Source organism: Pithys albifrons, chromosome 12 (genome assembly GCF_047495875.1).
Source record: "Pithys albifrons albifrons isolate INPA30051 chromosome 12, PitAlb_v1, whole genome shotgun sequence".
NCBI classification, from domain to species: domain Eukaryota; kingdom Metazoa; phylum Chordata; class Aves; order Passeriformes; family Thamnophilidae; genus Pithys; species Pithys albifrons.
In genome coordinates, this window is record NC_092469.1 from 18,890,330 (window position 1) to 18,910,336 (window position 20,007).

The following is a 20,007-nucleotide window of genomic DNA, read 5'->3' on the forward strand; positions in this document are numbered from 1 at the left end:
CTGGAGCTCGGGCTTGGCATGTTTTCCTGGGGAAAATGAAAGAGCTTGGAATGGGGGGAAGCAGCTCTGAGCTTCCATGGGTTTGGTTTGGGTGCTCCAGCAGGACTTTGAGCGCTGGCAGGAGCGACCCCGTCCTCGTTGGGGTTTGTTTGGGAAGGGAATGTTCTCCAGGGTTTCCCAGGGCTGATGTGGGTGGGCACAGCTTGGCCACCTGTCCTGCTGCTTTGGGGACTGGGGATGGAGCCTTTTCCTTCCTCCTCACATTGAGATTATCTTGGTTGGTTAAAACTTGGTTGTAATAATGCCAAGGTCATGGGTTCAATCCCCTCTGTGGGCCATTGACTTAAGAGTTGGACTCGATAATCCTTGTGGGTCCTTCCAACTCAGAATAGTCTGTAATTCTATGATGGAGCCTTTGCCTCCCTCCCCACCTTGGATGGAGCCTTTGCCTCCCTCCCCATCTTGGATGGAGCTTTTGCCTCCCTCCCCACCTTGGATGGAGCCTTTGCCTCCCTCCCCACCTTGGATGGAGCCTTTGCCTCCCTCCCCACCTTGGATGGAGCCTTTGCCTCCCTCCCCACCTTGGATGGAGCCTTTGCCTCCCTCCCCACCTTGGATGGAGCCTTTGCCTCCCTCCCCACCTTGGATGGAGCCTTTGTCTCCCTCTCCACCTTGGATGGAGTTTTTTCTTCCCTCCCCACCTTGGATGAAGCCTTTGTCTGTCTCCCCACCTTGGATGGAGCTTTTGCCTCCCTCCCCACCTTGGATGGAGCCTTTGCCTCCCTCCCCACCTTGGATGGAGCCTTTGCCTCCCTCCCCACCTTGGATGGAGCCTTTGCCTCCCTCCCCACCATGGATGGAGCTTTTGCCTCCCTCCCCACCTTGGTTTCCACAGCTGCAAAGCAACTGCAGCAATTCGTGTCACATGAAGAAGGGAAGAAGATCCAGGATGGTTTTCCCTGACCTGTGGGAAGAGAAGTCCATGGAGTAAACCAGACCATCATTAACCTGAGCCCTCCAGGGCAGCAGTGATGTCCCTCAGCAGCTCCTGGGGTCATCCTTCTCCTCCCACATGTTTGGCTTCCTGGAGAACTGGGCTCCAGGTTCCCTGGAGACTTGCCCAAAGCTCCAACCTTGCATTTCTCATCTTGTAGCCTGTGGGGCTTTGGGGAGGACCCCAGTGGGCTGCAGTGGGGAGAGAGGAGGAGGTGCCTCCTGGAATATGCACCCTTCAGCAAGTTTGTGCCTTCCTTCAGAAGGAAGAGCTCTGTGGGAAGCAGAAGCAGCAAATCAGCACTTTCTTTTGACTAATTAGTGGGGATACTTTCAAATCTTTATTGTAAGGTGCTCTAATTGCTGCTTCATTCCCTGAGGAGTGGGAGAGGAGCAAATTCCCCCCACACTCCCTGTGCTGCATTTAATGGGTATTTTTCATCTTCCAACTCTTTTAAAGAAGATCCTTGTTAAACCAAATCCCCTCCCTCTAAACATGAACCTGCCTGATTTCCCCATCAGTGAGAACACTCTGTGACCATTTTTAATCCTCTCTCTCCTACCAAGATCACCATTATGAAGATCCCAGCCTGGCTGAGACAGACGAGACCAATGAAGTGGAGATACCCCAGGTGGCAGATCAAAAGCCAGTGAGGTTCTACCCTCCAGAAAGCAAGCCCAGCAAATCCATCAAGCCCAAGAAAATCATCCCAGAATCCTACATGAGTAAGGCAACCTCTGGCTTTTTCAGTTCCTTCCCCTGTACTCTGTGTTAGGGAGGCCACACCTTGAGTGTTGTGTTCAGTTCTGGGCCCCTCAGTTCAGGAAAGAGTTTGAGGGGCTGGAGCGGGGCCAGAGAAGAGCAACGAGGCTGGAGAAGGGACTGGATGTGGCACTGAGTGTCCTCTTAAACACCTCCAGGGACAGAGAAACCCACATGTCTTGATACAACCCCACTGTGATCACCAGCCCATGGCACAAAGTGTCATGGGCTGGTGATCACAGTGGGGTTGAATCAAGAGTTGGACTTGATGATCTCAGAGGTCTCTTCCAACCCAACTGAGAAGAGCAACGAGGCTGGAGAAGGGACTGGAGCACAAGTGCTGTGGGGAGAGGCTGAGGGAGCTGGGGGTGTTCAGCCTGGAGAAGAGGAGGCTCAGAGGTGACCTCAGCACTGTCTGGAACTGCCTGAAGGGAAGTTCTGGCCAGGTGGGGGTTGGTCTCTTCTCCCAGGCCCTCAGCAATAGGACAAGGGGGTACGATGGGCTCAAGCTCTGCCAGGGGAAATTGAAGTTGGAGAGCAGAAAAGAATTCTTTGCAGAGAGAGTGCTCAGGGATTGGAATGGGCTGCCCAGAGAGGGGGTGGATTCCCCATCCCTGGAGGTTTTGAACCTGAGCTTGGCTGTGACACTGAGTGCCATGATCTGGTAAAGGGACTGGAGTTGGACCAAGGGTTGGATTTGATGATCTGGGAGGTCTTTTCCAAACCAATCAATTCTATGATTCTGTGAATTTTGAAGTCCTTTTCTGTGGGAAAAGGTGTGGAAAGCTGAGGAGAAAGTGAAGATGAGGAGGTTCAGGGAGCAGAAATAGCTGGGAGGGTGTTTGAGTGGAGGGGGAGGTAATCTGTGTGAAAATTCACTGCTCGTTGGAGAGAAACCTGCCAGAAGTGGAGCAAAGCTTTCAAAAGCCACTGGTGCCTTCTGTGCTTCAGTTTCCTCCCAATATCCCACCTATCCCTGCCCTCTGGCAGTGGGAAGCCATTCCCTGGGTCCTGTCATTCCAACCCTTGTCCCAGGTCCCTCTCCAGCATTCCTGGAGCCCCTTCAGGCACTGGAAGGGGCTCTCAGGTCTCTTCTCCAGGTGAGCCCCCCCCAGGTCTCCCAGTCTGACTCCATGGCAGGAGTTCTCCAGCACTCAGAGCATCTCCATTACCTCCTCTGGACTTGCTCCAGCAGCTCCATGTCCTCCTTATCTCAATCAAATATCAATGTGCCAAAGCTCCCCCCATCAGTCATCACTTCAGGAAATATTGGGTTTATTCCCCATTTTAAACACTCTGCACTCAGCAGTTCCCCCTTTGCAGCTTTTCTGGGTTTTTCAGTTTGCTTCCTCTTTATTTCTGGCTTGGGAGGATTTCTGAAGTGGTTTTTGGAGCTGCTGGGACTTCCTCAGTTGTTTTCTAACCGTTGTTAATTAAAAGAGACTTATTTAGCAAACAAGGTGAGGGAAGCCAACACATCCTTTTCAAGTTTATCTGCTGGAATCCAGAGAGTCTGTAATTAAATAGAGAATGAGAGCTCTGACTGCAGACCTGGGGCTGTAAATCAAAGCCTTCCTCTGTCAGATGCTCCTTCCTCGTTAATATTCCAAAGACACCTGTCCCAGGTGAAGGGTAAAAGAGGCACGAATTGCTCCAGGCTGCATCAAATAAGGTGTTTATCTTTCTGCACCAAAGACCTCCAGGAAAGGTGTGTGGAGGTTGTTCCTCTCTGTAGCTCAGGAGGAGGTTGAGCTCTTTCATTCTGAAATATTTCTTTTTTTTTCTTTTCTCCCCAGCACAAGTCATTACCTGTGAAACCAAGATGAGAGACAAATGCAGAGGCTCAACGTGCAACAGGTGATGTCTCATTGATATTTCTTGGAACACTGTGGGAAAAAGGAATCTAAATATTACTCAGCACTTGCAGGCTGTGCTGTGCATTTTTGGTGACTATCTGAGTAAACCTCTTTAAAACAAACCAACCTAAAAACCAACAAAACCCAATTAAAAAAAAAAAATCCCCTAAATTTCTCTTAATGCAAACCTTCAGCCAAGCCTGGCAATGAGGTGACTTGGTTTATTTTATGATGACCCAGAGTTTCAGGTGTCCAAAATAATTTAGTACATTTTGGCAGACTCGTTTTTGGAGCCTTTTTCATGCATTCCACTGCTGGCCAAGCCAGACCAATAATTCATGGCTTGTCCCCTCCCAACCAGTCAAGAACTTCTGGTTGAGGTTTCTGCAAAGAACAGGACAGTTTATCACTTGGAGCAAACCCAAATCCACAGAATCTAAATATTGGTCAGGCTCTTAAGGAGGGGTGGAGAAACTGTTTTAAGAAGCAGCTCTTTTGCAATCTTGTTTTTTTTTTTTAAATGGAAGAATGACGTGAAGTGAATGGAATGACTATTAAATGGAGTCAAAGGCTGTTTTTCTTGAATTGTTGTTCACCACCCTCAAAGATATTTATCTTCCCCAGGTATTTGTGCCCAGCTGGCTGCTTGTACAGTAAAGGGAAGATCTTTGGAACATTTTATTATGAAAGTGTAAGTACCTTTTAATAGCTCCTGGATGTTGTTTGTGGGGAGTTGGTGGCAAAAGCAGCAGTGGGAAATGTCAGCCATTCCTCTGCAATTTGGCTGTGCAGATTCTCCACTTGTGGTGCTGTGAAATGGTGCTAATAAGGGTTATCTGTATTTTCCTCATCTTACTGATGGGGAAAAAAAAGGAGTCTGGGAAGGCCAAGGGATTCCTCAGACATGATTTTATTATGGGTTGTCCTTAATGTGGACACTCCTGGAAGGTGATGGAAGAGCATCAGTGGCCATCTCTGTTCATTGCTGTGGGAAACACTGTTAAATGCTGGAACCAAATAAAATTTTGGGGCTGATCTCCTGGATCCTGAATTAGCAAGACAATTTATAAATAAATCATGGCAGTGTTTGCCCATTAAAATGATTTTTGGGGTGAAGAATAAGATTTTTTTTGGTTTGAAATTGGGTTTTCTTTCCCCATTCCAACTCCTCATCCACGATATGTCCCTGCAGCTTCTGTGATAGAAAACAGCCACCCCCTCCAAGTGGTGTCAGCAGAAATATTTTGGCTTGGAATATTTTATTGAGAACTGGAATTATTTCAGACTGGTCTTTCACTTCCAGCTCTGCTTTTCTCCTAAACTATATTTAAATGTATGGCTTTGTTATTTAAAAAAAAAAAAAAAGCTTCCCATTCAACCAGGCAGTGCTTAAAATAATAATAGTAATAAAAGAATAGGGCTGTGTTGGGAGAGCAAGATTTAACAACCAGATTCCAAAGGGGTGTGCTCAGCTTGTTTTCCACTTGGTGCTCTGCTGGTGCTTTAATTTCTGCTTCGTTTTTTGCCTGGTGGTTGGGCAGATTTTTTTCTCACTCTCTTTATTTGTGCCCCTGCCAGTCCTCAAGTATCTGTCGTGCTGCCATCCACTATGGCATCCTGGACAACAAGGGAGGGCTGGTGGATATCACAAGGAAAGGGAGAACACCTGCTTTTGTCAAGTCCACCAGGAATGGTGTGGAGTCTTTCAGGTATTGCCTTCCCCAAAAACTTGTGGTATTGCCTTAAATACCAAATATATTCGAGTTCCAAGTGATGCTGAATTCTCTTTGTTACTCCTCTGTAGGCACAAAGATCCAGGTCATTCTGCTGTGCTTATTTTTTTTAAAATAAATTTCTTTGTTTGCTTGTTTTGCAGGAAGAGTAAACCTTCAAATGCCTTCATGGTTTCCAAAGTCACAAGTAAGTTTCAAAAGTTGAGGGAAAAAATTATTGTTGCTGAAGTTTTATGGGATATTTGAAAACACCCTTCCTTTTAAGTCGTTGTGTCAAGTGGGTCTGTACCACAACCAAGTCCTGGAGTGGTGATCCAGCATGATCCAGAAACCTGGAATGATTGTCCACCTCTTATGGGCAATTCCACCACCCCCCACCTCGTTTTTCCGTGGGTATTTCAGAGGAAGGGGCAGAAAACTGGGATAATGGGCCATTCCCAGCAGCATCTGCTGGTGATGGATTGTGGTGGGGTCCAAATTTCACCTGCTGATGGCCAAGGGGTGGAGGATGAGCCATCCATGTTTGGGATGAGCCATCCATGTTTGAAAGCCTCAGTCCAGTGTGAGCACTTCTAAAAACTGGAAAAAAAGAAGTAGTGGCTGATGTCCTACTGCAATATTGTCATGAAACACAGAATACACTTGAAATTAGTTTGTAGCAGTGAGTCATCACATTTCTGATGGCATACAAATAAATACTGTGCAGTTCTGCTTTTTAAACCATCTCCACTCGCAGAATACTTTGTAAAATTCCTCCCAGACTTTGATTAGCTCCCCCTGAGCCGTTTTCAAGGAGAGCTGTAGGTGTCAGGGTGTTTGGACTCCACATCTGTAGCAAAACCCCATGTTGTGGATCAGCTGCTTCCCCCTTTTCAAAGCTGGGATGTTTGCAGGGCCACGTGGTGGTGTGGAGGCAGAATTCCTGCTGGGAGCTGCTCTCCTGTGGGAAGGAGCAGCCTCCCCCTGGTGCCCTCAGCTGGGTGTCCCCAGGCGTGCTGGGGGACTGCTGGGTGTTTTCTGCACTGCCTGAGCTCTCAGGTGTGATAATTTGCCTTTCCCTCTTTCAGCACAGACCCTGGATTGCTACACCACAGTGGCTGAGCTGTGCCACTTCAAGAAGCCAGCGAGCCACTGCCCCAGGTAACCCCAACCTGCTGTGCTCCAGGCAGGGGATGCTGAGCCCCCAGACCTGGGGGCTGCTGGAGCAGAGCTGCCTTTACTGGAGGAACTGGAGGAGGGTGTTGGGAATGGTGGGTTTCCTCCTGCCACGCTGCTTTTCTTGGCATCACAGCAGAAAATTCAGGTTATATTTTCAGAGCAGTCACCTGTAAATCAGGCTGTGTGAGCCCATCCCAGACACCCTGAGGTGTGAGTGGGCAACTCCACACTCTGCCTTTACTAGTTTGGGGATGTGGTTTTCCTTCCCACCTTCAAACATGGAAGAAGGTTCTAGAAAGCTGCTCCGTGCAGGAGGAAGTTGTGGCAGGGCAGGGGAGCACAAACATGCCAAGACTGACGTGCCCACCATTGTGCCAAAGTCCAGGTGCTCCCCTTTGGAAAGGTCATGAAAGACCAATCCCCCTTCACTGGTCCAAGTCCCTGTATTTGTATTTCTGCAGTAACAACCCAATGTCATCCGAGGGGAACAGATAATTAAATTCACTGTTGCCACCTGCAGACCAGATGCAGGCACTTGGAATGTCCCAGGAATGCAGCTCTTTTTCCTGTCCAGCCTTGATATGGAGAATAAACCTGAATAACTTGTTTTCTAGGATTTATTGTCCAGCCCACTGCAAGGACGAGCCGTCGTACTGGGCGCCCGTGTTTGGCACCAACGTCTATGCAGATGTGAGTGTGGGCCCTCCCCTCTGCCCCCTGTGCCATGGCACTTGTGCCACAGAGCCAGGGCACGCTCTGGCATTTAGGGAAAAAAGCCAAACTCTCTGGGATCATTGTGGGAATGGGTGAATGGGGGTCAACATCGACTTGGGGAGCCCTTGTGCTCTCCAACACTGACTTATTCTCAAGGAGTTGAACATGTCACTTGGAAACTCCTGGCCTGATGGTCAATGGGCTCCTGCTCTTTGGCACAAATCATTCTTGGAGGCTTGGCCATGTCACTTCACCTCTCCCTGCCATGTGGGCTCTGGGTGGGGAGTTGTGGTGGTACTTTTCTGCCTTTGCAAAGCACTTTGGGACCTACACTGTGCACCAAAGGGGTTTTGTTATGTACCCTCACACTACAGAGCTGGCAAAATGAGACTTTCTTTCCCCTCCCCTGCCCTCTTTTTGGGAGCTGAACAGCATTTCTGACGGAGCTCAGAGCAGTGGAAAGAGCTGGTTTTATGGGTTTGTTTTTCTAAGCTCTGCTTGTGGGGATGAGCAGAGACTTGATGCTAAAACTGGGCTAAGAGTCATTTTCTTGAAATCTTTTAAAATTAGGCCTCCAAAACCTGGGTCTTGATGTTTTTCCATTTGTGGGTGCCTGGTTGTTATGTTTTTCTCCTCCTTTTTTCTTTTTCCCATTGAATGTTGCTCAGAAGTGTCAGCTCCTTGGCTGCTCCTGCACTCTGGAGGAGCAACAAGTTTTTTCAAAGCCTTGGGAGAAGCATCAGCTGATTGTGGACCCCCAGCTTGGGGTCACCTTGGAGCTTTGCAGACTCCTGAGGAAAACCACCCTGCAGAAATCATACAGTCATTTGGGGAAGCAATTTTGAAAGCAATTTTAAAAACAACCTCAGCATTTTTTATTTTGCCTGAGACCCACTTTTGGAAAGGTAGAGCTGCACAAACAGGTTCTGCTGGCCTGGCAAATCCAGCTGCCTCCCTGGGTGCTCCCACCTGCAGGAAATGGGAAATAGTTTTCTCTTTTTTTCCTGAAGACAGAACTACCTCAGATTGCCCCTGAATTACAAGGTATTAGGGGAGGAGCAGCATCCCAGGCTGGCCCTGCAGTGATGCAGAAGGATTAATGTCCTTTCATGAACCACGAGCTCCATTTCCTCTCAGCCTCCTGGGGATTGTTTCATAAACGGGGGCATGGATGGTGATTTGGGAGAAAAACAAAGAATAATATCATGAAAAAGTATTTGGTCGCTTCCTAAAGGGTTGGGTTCAGCTTTTCCTGGACTGCTGTGCTGGGAGGGTGATGTGGGGGTGCTAAGGAAGCACTGAGGGTGTCACCAGGGTGGGAGGTTGGCAGCAAAGCAGGTGGAACCAGCTGGAGAGAACAGGTTGAGGTGGCTCTGAGTGAGGCTGCAAAAGGGAGAGGGGTTGATGCTGGGAAGTTGAGATGGGAAACACCACACCAGGCAGGGGGAATTTGGGGAAAAGCTGTTCCCAGCAGGATGCTCTCCAGCAAGGGAATGCTGGGAATCAACCCAAGCCCCCTGCTCAGGAATAATTAAAACAGGCAACAAGCTGGATGAGGCAAGTGCTGGTTTTGGGAAAGGCTCTGGGCAGCCAACTTCATATCTAGTGTGGCACCTTCATGGCCCTGGGGGATTTGTGCTCCAACTCTGCCTTGTTAAATAAGTTATCTAAAGGAAAATGAGGCTTTTGGCCCCATTTCCAGCCTGCAAGGTGCCCTCTGGTCTTTTAGCACCTTCTCCAAAACAGCAGGTTTTGCACTAAATGCTCTGGCAGGTAAAGGCTGATGGTCTGAGCTGTGGTGACCAAAATACTTGGCTGGTCCAAGGAACAACAGAACTCCCTGTGCTTTGGGCCAGAGATGGTGTTCACATTTACATGATCCATGGAAAATACATAAAATTTGGTTTTCCATGAAGAAAAAGCTGAGATATGAAGAATGGGTGGTTGTTATGTATAATTCTGGTTTTTATTCAGGGAGCACAGGGGACCCTGGGTCAGTTTGTGTAAAGGAATTTTTAATCACTTTAAATACATTCTGGTTGAGTTTTTGGTTTGCTCATCATTATAAAATTATCTTGGATTGTGAGTTTATATGTGGGTGCTTCTGGTGGCTTAAAATGTAAAGAGGTATTGGCAGCCTTTGCTTTAGAAAGCAAAATGGGAATTCAGACTGTGGAACAGGGACACAGAGGAGACTGAAATCTGGGGGTAAATGAACAAAATGCAAGAAATATGCAATGGTCAGAGTGGACAGGCCTGGTGGTCACAAAATCATGGAATGGTTTGGCTTGGAAGAAACCTTAAAGATCATCTCATTCCACCCCCTGCCATGGGCAGGGTGACCTCCCATAGACCAGGTTGCTCCAAGCCCTGTCCAACCTGGTCTCTGTGCTGGAGCTGTGTGAACACCCACAGCTCCTTCTGAAGGTTCTAAGAGAGCTTTTGAGTTTCACAAGGTCCTGTGATTTGTCCCTCTGCCTGGCTCCTGGTGTGACATGGGCCTGCAGAGGAAACCCATCCCCATCCCTGCTCAGGAGCCCCGTGGAGTCAGGAAAGAGGAGGAATCTCTGCTTGTGAGATAAGGTCTTTCATGCTTGTATCCATGGCTGGGTGGAGGACCTGCCCAATGAGGCAGGTGATTGTCACCAGAGCGAGCCAAGGGCTCAGCTCTCAGGAGACAAACTCAGTGGTTAAACCAGTCACTCTAATGAGGAAATTCTGGGTGATTAAGCTCATAGTCACAGAGTATTGTTAATGACCCACTACAAAGTGGATTGTCATTTCATGGTGAGTGCCCCAGAGTCCACTCAGGAAATTGTCTCAGAGCATCCCAAGGGGCTTCACCATGCAAAGCCCTGCGTTGTCCATGCAGGTGTTGGACTCCTAAATTTGAGCAGGAAGGCCTTACTCTCCTCATATCTCATCTTCCAAAAGCTCTGCAATCAATTCATCAAAGCACAGCCCATGCTGGGATGGGAAAGGGCTCCAATCCAAGTGATAAGAGGAGCTTTGGGGTAAGGCAATAAAAGTCTGTTGGTCAAAGCTTTGAGTGAGCAGCAGAACAGCAAGTCCTGGGAAAGAAAAAAAACCCCAGGAATGCTTTGAAAAGAACATTGTTTAGGGATGTCTCCCAGTGGAGAGTGTTGCAAACTGATTCAGGGCAGTTTAATTTTCCTGAGCCAGTTTTAGATTTGCAGATTTCCCACCACATCTTGGGGCGGCTTCGCTGCGTGTCCTCCAGACAGGGCGTTCCTTTGCTCCCCTGACCATGTATGGAAGCAAAGCACCCAACTGGCACTCAAACCTCAGTGAGCTGCCAAGAGATAGGCCATCCAAAGTGATAAATATATAGGGGACAAGGCAAAGCTGCCATATATGGCTGCAGGAATGAACAGCACAGTCTGTATCCTACGTGTGCAACGGGAACGTTTGCCCTTGGCAGTGGTTTTGTGGTGCTTGGATTTGTAGTGATCAGGGAGTGTCTGGGTTGGGATCCTCACCTGCTGCAGCTCCCTGTGCAAAGCTGGGCTTTGCTTTGTGTTATTCCAGCTTGCTGTATGTAAATCCTCTGGAGCTCATGGCCAAGTTTATGCTGTGTCTCAGCCTTCTCTGCTTTTGCTCTCTTTCCCTGGATGCTTTGGGAGCTTAGTCATCAGTTGCTGGTGTTTTGTGTTCCTCCAGCTCTTCTGATTCTGCACATCTTGGAGAGCAGGGGAATGATGTGCAACAGAGAGGCTTTATCCTTTCCAGAAATGTTAATCTCCCTCCACACTTGGTGTTGTCTGAGGGGGTAATGCCTGTCCAAAAATTACACCCCTCACTGTGCTTGTGCTTTTCCCAGAAAGAAGGATTTGAACTCTCCTAGATAATTAGTGGTCACTTGCCTTAATTCAGGAGAAAGGGTTCCTTTTCAAGCAACTCTGTGAACACACTTTGCTGAGGTGGTTTCTCTGTTGCAGACCCAAGAGGCCTTGGCTGGAAAGTTGTCCTCAGTTCAGCTTTGGCCCCGGGTGAGATGGAGAAGTGTGGATTTATATTGGATATTTGAAAGAAATTCCTCCCTGTGAGGGTGGGCAGGCCCTGGCACAGGTTGCCCAGAGGAGCTGTGACTGCCCCTGGAAGGGTCCCAGGCCAGGTTGGATGGGGCTTGGAGCAACCTGGGACAGTGGAAGATGTCCCTGCTCATGGCAGGGGGTGGCACTGGATGAGCTTTCAGGTTCCTTCCAACCCAAGCCATTCTGTGATAACCTCCCAGGTGCAGCTCCACCTCAGGCAGGATGATGGAAAAGCTGCTCGTCCTCTGCAGTGGTGGTGGATCTTCTTACAACCAGGGCTTATGAAGTACCTGCAGGATCTTCTCCTTGGCATCTTTTATCCCTAGTTTGTCCAAAATAGGGACAGAATTGATTCATAACAGTTTCTTTTTAATTCCCTGGTTTTCCTTGGTGTTTATGGGGTTAACTCTCCTTATAGAAAACACAGACAGAAAATCCAAATAATCAATTATTTTTCAGAGCTCCAGTATCTGCAAAGCTGCAGTGCATGCAGGAGTCATCTCAGATGAAAGAGGTGGCTTTGTGGACGTGATGCCCGTGGAGAAGAAGAAGAGTTACGTTGGCTCCCTAAGGAACGGCGTCCAGTCGGAGAGGTGGGATTTCTGTCCTCTGTTCTTTGCTCTCCCTTTCTGTGGTGAGGTCAGTGGCAGGTTGAAGTCAGCAGATATCAGCTGGGAAGGCTGTTGGGCTGGAAATATCTGACTTCAGAGTGTCACTGTGAATCTGGAGAGCCAAACAAGTAGAGCGTGTTGTCCTCTCCTCCCTTCCCCCAGTGAGGAGCTGCTTTCAGGTCGCTGTGAAGGGTGGGAGATCCTGCTCAGCCTTGGCTGATTTGCTGATGCTGCAAGTCCATATTAATACATTTTGCTGTGTCTTTGACACATTAAAAGGCCCAGGTATTTCTCCAGCTTTCAGCCTGGCTCATGTTTTCAGGCTTATAATTGGAATTTCCTTCCATTCTGGGTTGTATTTGTTAACTCATGTCCTCTACTCTCTTTGGAAGAAACATGATTAAATTAATGCCTTCAGGGATGATCTTCTTGAAGGTGGGTTTGCCACCCTTGTAATATTTTTGCAGTTCCTTTTGGGCCAGCCTTGCTGGTTGCAGTGACCAATCTCAAATCAGCTCTTCCAGAATCCCACACCTCCCAACGACCTCAATGGCCAAGTCACAGCTCATCCAGTCCTTTCTAATTAGAAACTGCTCTTTCAATCTGTGATGCTTTTTTTTTTTCTCCCAGATATTTCTCAAAGCTCTCCTTGCAAATACAGAATTTCCCACTGTTATGGGTGGGGTTTGATCACAACTAACTTTGCCTGCTTTCTGTAGTTCCTCTCTTATAAATACCACAAGAAATCCTACCAAGTTTGGTGTTTAATTTCTACTAAAGCCTATCCCAGAATGCTCTAGAGCATCTTAGCACATAAAAATAGACTGAGACAGGGAAGGTATAAGTGTTAAATATGCTTTTTTTTTTTTTAGCATAGACTATCAGGGTCAACATTTTGCAATTTGGGAGATTGGATTTAGGCAAAAACCTGTTCCTTTGAATTTTTTTTTTTCTGTCTTGCTTGCACTTGTCTTTTATACTCACAGACAACCTTATTCCTTGGATGGCACACTGTGCCCGAGCTAAGAATAGATGCCACTGCTGGCAGGGCCATGGAATATGAGCAGCCAGTGCTGATCTGGGGGTGAGGGAAACCAAAGATGTTTCTCACAGCAGGGATGAGCACAGGGATTTGGGAAGTGGCAATAAAGAAACAGCTTCATGCTGTGAGTTCCACCAGACTGTGAAACAGCCTTTCCAAAATTAAGGTGAAAAGTTGACCCTTTGGGACATTGGGAATAACTTTAGGTAAAGACACACACCCAAAGAGGTGTGGGAAGAATTATCTTTAGGATTTTCTGAGTCTTTATCCTTGATGGAATGTTTATTTTGTGGGAATATAAAGTTTTGTCCTTCTCCTGGGGCTTTTCAGCCCAGCAGGACTGAAGAAATAGGACCTGGGGATAGAAACACCTCCTTGTCCCCACAACTACCCAGAAGTGCAGGTTGGAGATGAATATCCATATTATTGTCATTTAGCATGAGGGGATCTGGCTCCTCTCCTTGACAGCACCAGGAGCCAGGCCAGACAGGCCCTGGGAACCTGCCAGCCTGTTTGACAACTGTTTTTCAGGAAAACATGTTCCTTTTCATGCCTGAATCTCTGCCTAAGGGAGCACAGTGTTCCTTGGATCAAAGCTTGGCCTGGAGGGAGAGGCTGTTGCCTTCCAGCTCCTTTTGTTGGCATCACCACTATAGATTTGGATTGAAAACATCAATCAAAGGTGCAATCATGGATTTGTGCCTCTTATTGTTCATCCTTTATCTTTCTCCTGCTCCTGGTAGGAATGAGATAGGAGCAATTTGGAATGGCCTGTCCCACTTTGGGTCTTGCAGTGTCTCTGCCTTGGGGAGGCCACACCTTGAGTGTTGTGTTCAGTTCTGGGCCCCTCAGTTCAGGAAAGAGATTGAGGGGCTGGAGCGGGTCCAGAGAAGAGCAACGAGGCTGGAGAAGGGACTGGAGCACAAGTGCTGTGGGGAGAGGCTGAGGGAGCTGGGGGTGTTTAGCCTGGAGAAGAGGAGGCTCAGAGGTGACCTCAGCACTGTCTGGAACTGCCTGAAGGGAAGTTCTGGCCAGCTGGGGGTTGGTCTCTTCTCCCAGGCACTCAGCAATAGGACAAGGGGGCACGATGGGCTCAAGCTCTGCCAGGGGAAATTGAAGTTGGAGAGCAGAAAAAAATTCTTTGCAGAGAGAGTGCTCAGGGATTGGAATGGGCTGCCCAGAGAGGGGGTGGATTCCCCATCCCTGGAGGTTTTTAAACCTGAGCTTGGCCGTGGCACTGAGTGCCATGATCTGGTGAAGGAACTGGAGTTGGCCCAAGGGTTGGACTTGATGATCTTGGAGGTCTTTTCCAACCCAATCCATTCTATGATTCTGTGATTCTATGATCATTTAGTCCATTCTAAGTGGGTTTTTTTTTCCTTTTCTTGGTCTCCAGCTTGAAGAACCCTTCAGATGGCAATGCCTTCCGAGTGTTTGCAGTGAAGCAGTAACTCCCCAGGGAAGGTGCAGTTCCTTTGGGAGAGCTCCCTGTCGACCTCCGGCGACTCGAAGGCTCCTCGGGCGACGTCACCTCTGCCCTCCCCCTCCTTGCCCATCTCCTTCAGGGAATTCTAAAAGAAAAGGGAAAAAAAAAGAAGAAAAAAAAAAAGAAAAACAAAGAAAAAGTCAAAAAAAAAAAAAGACACCAGGTTCTGACCCAACTGTTCTGACCCAGCTGTTCTGACCCAGCTGTTTGCATCTCATCCCACCCGTGCAGCGTCGGATCTTCTCGTCTCGTGTTCCTCTTTCTTTAAGGGCATTCAGCAACCACAGACTCTTCTGACTCCCAACTTTACGAGGTTGTGCTACACAGAACGGCGGTGGCTCGAGGGGCAGCAGGGAGAGGGGGCTCAGCCTGGCCCTGGATGGTGGTTTTGGGGTGTTTTCAGGCACCTTCTGCGACGGGTGAGGCTCAGGAGCGAGCGGCTGTCCAGGCATTGGACGCTTTGAAACGGGACACTGGTGGAAAAGTTGCATCGTCTGGGGAGAGGATGGGCTTTGGGAGAGTGGTTTGGTGTGGTTTCTGTGCAAGAGAAGAGATGATTGGGCCTTTTCCCAGCGAGGGGATGTGCCCAGAGCTGCTGTGTGAGGCACATCCAACGATGGTGTCACGTCTGGGGAGAGCATGTTCCGGACATGGAGGCTTTGGGGACTGGAGCAGGGTGGAAAGTGGTGGCAGAGATCCTCAGTGCAGCAAATGAGGCCACCAGAGAACCAAAAGAGCAGGTTTGGTGTTTGCTGGTCAAACACTCCCAGGGAAGGCAGTGAATCCTGTGCTGGCACATCTCATCCCATATTCCACGCAAGTACAGTTAAATGCAGTGTATTGTTTTATACAGCAGTGCTGGTTGTTCTATCTGTAGTAGTTAAATAGTGATAAAATTAATCTTATTTCTGCTAGGGAGGGTTGCATCCATAGAGGGCAGGTTCACTTTCCCTTTGTGAAGCTCCTTGTGGTGTGTGCAGTTCTGAGACTTGAAAGATGGGGCATAAATCGGAGCAGATTATTTTTTCCTGCCCAGTTTGTGATGCCAACAGATCCCCACAGTGAGTGTAAATGCTGCACCTGGGGGCAGCTGATACCCAGGATGGGAGGTTTGGCAAAACTCCTGGGTGTTGTAATGATATTAATTCCTATTTTATTATTTATGTCTTGACGTGCACCCAAATGCCCCTCAAAGCCAAGAGAAGGGTCAACCATGACCTGCTTTGTTAAGGCAGAAGAGTATCCTCTGCTTTAGATCAGAAATGAATTTTTAGAGTTGGTCTAAACACAAATCTGGGGGTGTTTTGGTGCATCCACATCATTAGGCATGAGAACACAATGCCAGCTGTAGTCCTTCCATTCTTGTAAATGCAGAGTCCTTCTCCTCAAAAACTGAGTGATAATATTGGGTAACAAATGGGGACATGTTTCCCTCTCTTTGGCAAATGTCTCACAGCTGCTCTGAAGCTCAGACTGTGTTTGGTTTAATCGAGACAGATTTAAGAGCCATCTCTTCAAGCTCTTTCAAAACACAGACCAAAACCATTTATGTGATTAAACACTTCTTTAATTCCATAAACACCGTGAAATCAGAAAGGAAATTACATTTAAATGACATTTATCGCTCAGTTTGTCTCAGTGATGGGGATTATTTCTCTGTAAAGTCTAAAGGTGGAAGGAGACCTTTTGTAAAACATGAAGTTGGAGCTGCTTTGCATCGTCTCCAAAAGAGCTGCACAGAAAACCTTTGGGGTGGATAGAGAGAAGTGACTCTTCTTGTCTTATGCAATATTGTCCTCCAAGGTGTACAGTCTTGACCTTAGATAGGAAAACTGAATTCATTTTTTAATTTCTAGGTAAATTGAGGTTAAACCCAGCTGGAACATATCTTAGAAAAGCTGCTGGTTGGAAGCGTTTGAGATGTTGGCAGTGAGGTCAAGAGTCCCTGTTTGTGCCCACTGTGAATAACTGGGATGTGCATGGTCTGGTTCCAGCCCATCCAAGGAATCTGGGACCACCACGGGCCAAATGGCAGCCAGAGGGCTGTTGGTTGAGTTGGAAGGAGACAGAGATGCCACCAGGGACTGCACATGGAACCCCTCGACGCTGCCGTGGGATGGCACCTCCGTGGTAGCCACGGATGGAGAGCCATGGAAGGAACTGTGAGGGCTCTTGGAGCAAAGCCCAGGGGATCCCTGTGAGCACATAACAATCCAACCAGCTTGGGATGGACCTCCCTGATGGGAAGGGGCCGAGGGAAGGGTTGTGATTCCAACAGAAATATCCTAAACCGCTTCGTTCAAGTTACAGTCGCGTGTTTTTCTCTTCAGCCAACTGGTTTGGATTTTTAGAAACCGCCGTTAATTTAAGTCTGTATCTGTTTATTTTTGTATTTGTTGTACAAAAGAGAAATTGTGACTTGCCTACACAAATATTATTGGAGGTCCTGGGTGCTATGAAGTTCAACATACCTCCAGCAGACCAGGGGCCAGCAGGGCCTCCAAGGCAGTGGGGACATATCAATTCCTTGCACTCACCTGTGCTTTGCTGTTCACAAACAGGTGGGACAGCACCAGTTTGGAGCCAAAGATTTGCTGCCTTTATTTCTGATGCCAAAACACTTCTCAGCCTCACGTATTTCAGTGCAGCTTAAAGGTCCTTTATCTCCCCAGGTTCCTCCTTAGCCCCCAGCTCAGCAGACTTGAAGGCTTTGAAGCACTTCAGTCCTAGTTGTTCTTTGCCAATAAATGGATTTTTTGGCATTATTGCAGAGTATCTGGCTCAAGCAAACCTGCAGAAAACACAAGCAGGCTAAAAGCTGAAGAGGTGGCTGGTGAGCTGGGGGGATTTGTTGGCTCCATAAATCCATGAACTTCTTCATTTTAAGACATTCAGCCAACAGCTGATTGAGGAGGCTCCAGCTGGTCAGTTGTGCAGTCTAAATATTTAGGGCCAGTTCATAGAGTTGCTTGTTTTTTGTTTTTTGGGGTTTTTTTTTCTATGAAAAATGATGTATTTTACTTCCTATGTATAAAAGTTACTTGTAAATTTTCCTGTGCCTTTGCATGTTTTCCAAGGGGCCGTGTGGTTGTTTATAAAGTAGATTTTTTTTTTGTTTGTTTCTAAATACAGAATTGTAAAATATCTTTTTTTCCCCTTCGCCTTCCATTTTATTTTGACTCCTGAATTATTTGTGAAATAAAACCTTCCCAGAATGAATGCTCCCCTTGTCCTTAATGCTCAGCCAGAGCTGGGGTTGTGTTTAGAAGAGCTATTTGGGATTACTCTTGGGGACTAGAGAGACCCCAAAGGAGATTGGGATGTGCAGAGTCAGTTCCACAAACAAATAAATTAAACTGCCCAATACCCAGGCATTAAAAGTCACCAAAAATAAGATGTATTCTTTAGTGAACCAGCTTGAGAGCAAGGGAAAATCACTGTCTTGAAATCCCTGCAACATAAGGGCTGAGCTAATTAACGGGTTGGAAATAGTGATTAATGAATTAGAACTGAGGTGAACTTGTCCCCACCTGAGCAGGATGTTGTTAAATGTCCCCTTTCTTTTCTTGAAGGGAAAAGTGGACAGACTTTTTTAATTCCCCTTGAAGTTTTCTCCACTTGCTGACAGTGCCACAAATCAAACCAAGTTGTAATTCAACCCTACCCTGGTTTCAGGAGCAACACCACAAGGGGGTTCATAACTCAGCCTCCAGGCTGGGCTGGGGCCAAAAATGTGGGCTGAGCCACAGCAGGGGGTCCTGATGGACAAGGAGGTCATGGAATTTTCTGCTTTTCATTATATACACAACCAGACCAAAATCAACCCCAGACATGGCCCATTGCACTGATGGTTGAACTGTCTTTACCTGTAAAACCCAACCCAGATATTGCCCTGCCAGTGATTCCTGTAGAAGGAAAAGTCCACGGCTGGTGAATTCCAAACTGCCTATTTGAACTTGTTGATGCCCAATTTGTGCTTTCTCTCCTCTGTTTTTGCTGCTGCAGAAATATCTCCTTGTGGGAAGATTTTCCTGAGTGAAGCTGAAGGGTAAGCAGAGAGGGGGTTTCAGGCTGATGGTCATTGGGAGCTTCCTTAGCCCATCCTATTCATTGCAACAGTTGTTTGATTTCCTATTTGTTGATGCTACAAAATGCCCCAACCTGGGAGTTGGAGTCAGTTGACCTTGAAGGTCTTTTCCAGTAAAAACCATTCTATGGTTTCATATGTGGTGAAATTTAGGTCTCTGTTGGCCTGGAGACTGAAACAGTGTAATATCCAACACTTAAGGCTGAAGTTAACACACTTTGTTGGGTTGGCTGACTCACCCCTTTGGGTTAGATAACCCATCCCTTTGGCTTGGCTAACCCATCCCTTTGGGTTAGATAACCCATTCCTTTGGGTTAGCTGACTCATCCCTTTGGGTTTGATAACCCATCCCTTTGTGTTGGCTAACCCATCTCTTTGGGTTGGCTGACTCACCTCTTTGGGTTAGTTAACCCATCCCTTTGGGTTGGCTAACCCATCCCTTGGGGTTAGTTAACCCATCTCTTTGGGTTAGTTAACCCATCCCTTGGGTAACCCATCTCTTTGGTTTAGTTAACCCATCTCTTTGGGTTGGCTAACCCATCCCTTGGGGTTAGTTAACCCATCTCTTTGGGTTAGTTAACCCATCCCTTTGGGTTGGGTAACCCATCTCTTTGGTTTAGTTAACCCATCTCTTTGGGTTGGCTAACCCATCCCTTGGGGTTAGTTAACCCATCTCTTTGGGTTAGTTAACCCATCTCTTTGGGTTGGCTAACCCATCCCTTTGGGTTAGTTAACCCATCTCTTTGGGGTTAGTTAACCCATCCCTTTGGGTTGGCTTCAAATCCTGCACCACTGTCTCTGGTCTTGCTAACGATTGTGTCCTCCTGTTCAAGCTGAGTGCTTTGTCCTCTGCTCATCCACCAGAAAATGGAGCTGTCATGAGTCTCCTCTCCGTGAGATGACTCCAGGTAAGGGAAGGTTTAGGGCAAAACACAAAGAGGCAGGAGAAAAATTGAATTTTATTTTCCATGCTGAGGGTGGGATTCAGATTCTTGCTTTGGTGCAGAGGGCATAAAATCTGGTGAGACTGGACGTGGCACTGAGTGCCATGATCTGGTAATCAAAGGGGGGTTGGATTAAGGGTTGGACTTGATGACCTCAGAGGTCTCTTCCAACCCAACTGATTCTATGATTCTATGAAAGTAGAGGGGAAGGGAAAGGAAACTACATGGACTTCAGTGAGGGTGACCTGTTTGTCCACATTGCTGGTGATCCTCTGGGGTCAACAAGAAGCTGAGCTCGCCCAGCTCGTTGCTTCAGGCAGAAATCCCTCGGTGCTGGTTGTTTAGCTGAGCTCATCAGAGGGTGTGTATAGCATGGCCATACCTTGGGGTGGCTCCTTCCAGAAACCCACAGTCATTTATAGGATGCCCCAGGCAATGTTTCCATTTTGCTAACGATGGGGTTGGCTCTCATTTATATTAAGGACCTACTTGAAGGCACTTAGGAGACATTTATGCCACTTTAGGGTGTGGATAGAGGAGTGTAAAGAAGCCTCAGTGTAAATAG

At 47.5% G+C, this 20,007-nt stretch overlaps 1 protein-coding gene across 1 annotated transcript in view; it reads left to right on the top strand.

Moving 5' to 3' along the window:
* The window catches only part of CRISPLD2 (cysteine rich secretory protein LCCL domain containing 2), a 33,600-nt gene extending 15,974 nt beyond the window's left edge, over positions 1 to 17,626 (top strand). Inside the window, exons 7-15 of the mRNA XM_071567643.1 lie at positions 1,561 to 1,719; positions 3,553 to 3,613; positions 4,237 to 4,303; positions 5,191 to 5,321; positions 5,489 to 5,532; positions 6,413 to 6,485; positions 7,118 to 7,193; positions 11,732 to 11,865; positions 14,322 to 17,626. Coding sequence (XP_071423744.1) covers positions 1,561 to 1,719; positions 3,553 to 3,613; positions 4,237 to 4,303; positions 5,191 to 5,321; positions 5,489 to 5,532; positions 6,413 to 6,485; positions 7,118 to 7,193; positions 11,732 to 11,865; positions 14,322 to 14,376 — 800 coding nt within the window. The 3' untranslated portion in view covers positions 14,377 to 17,626. The remainder of the gene's footprint in view (positions 1 to 1,560; positions 1,720 to 3,552; positions 3,614 to 4,236; positions 4,304 to 5,190; positions 5,322 to 5,488; positions 5,533 to 6,412; positions 6,486 to 7,117; positions 7,194 to 11,731; positions 11,866 to 14,321) is intronic.
* Positions 17,627 to 20,007: the final 2,381 nt, after the last annotated feature.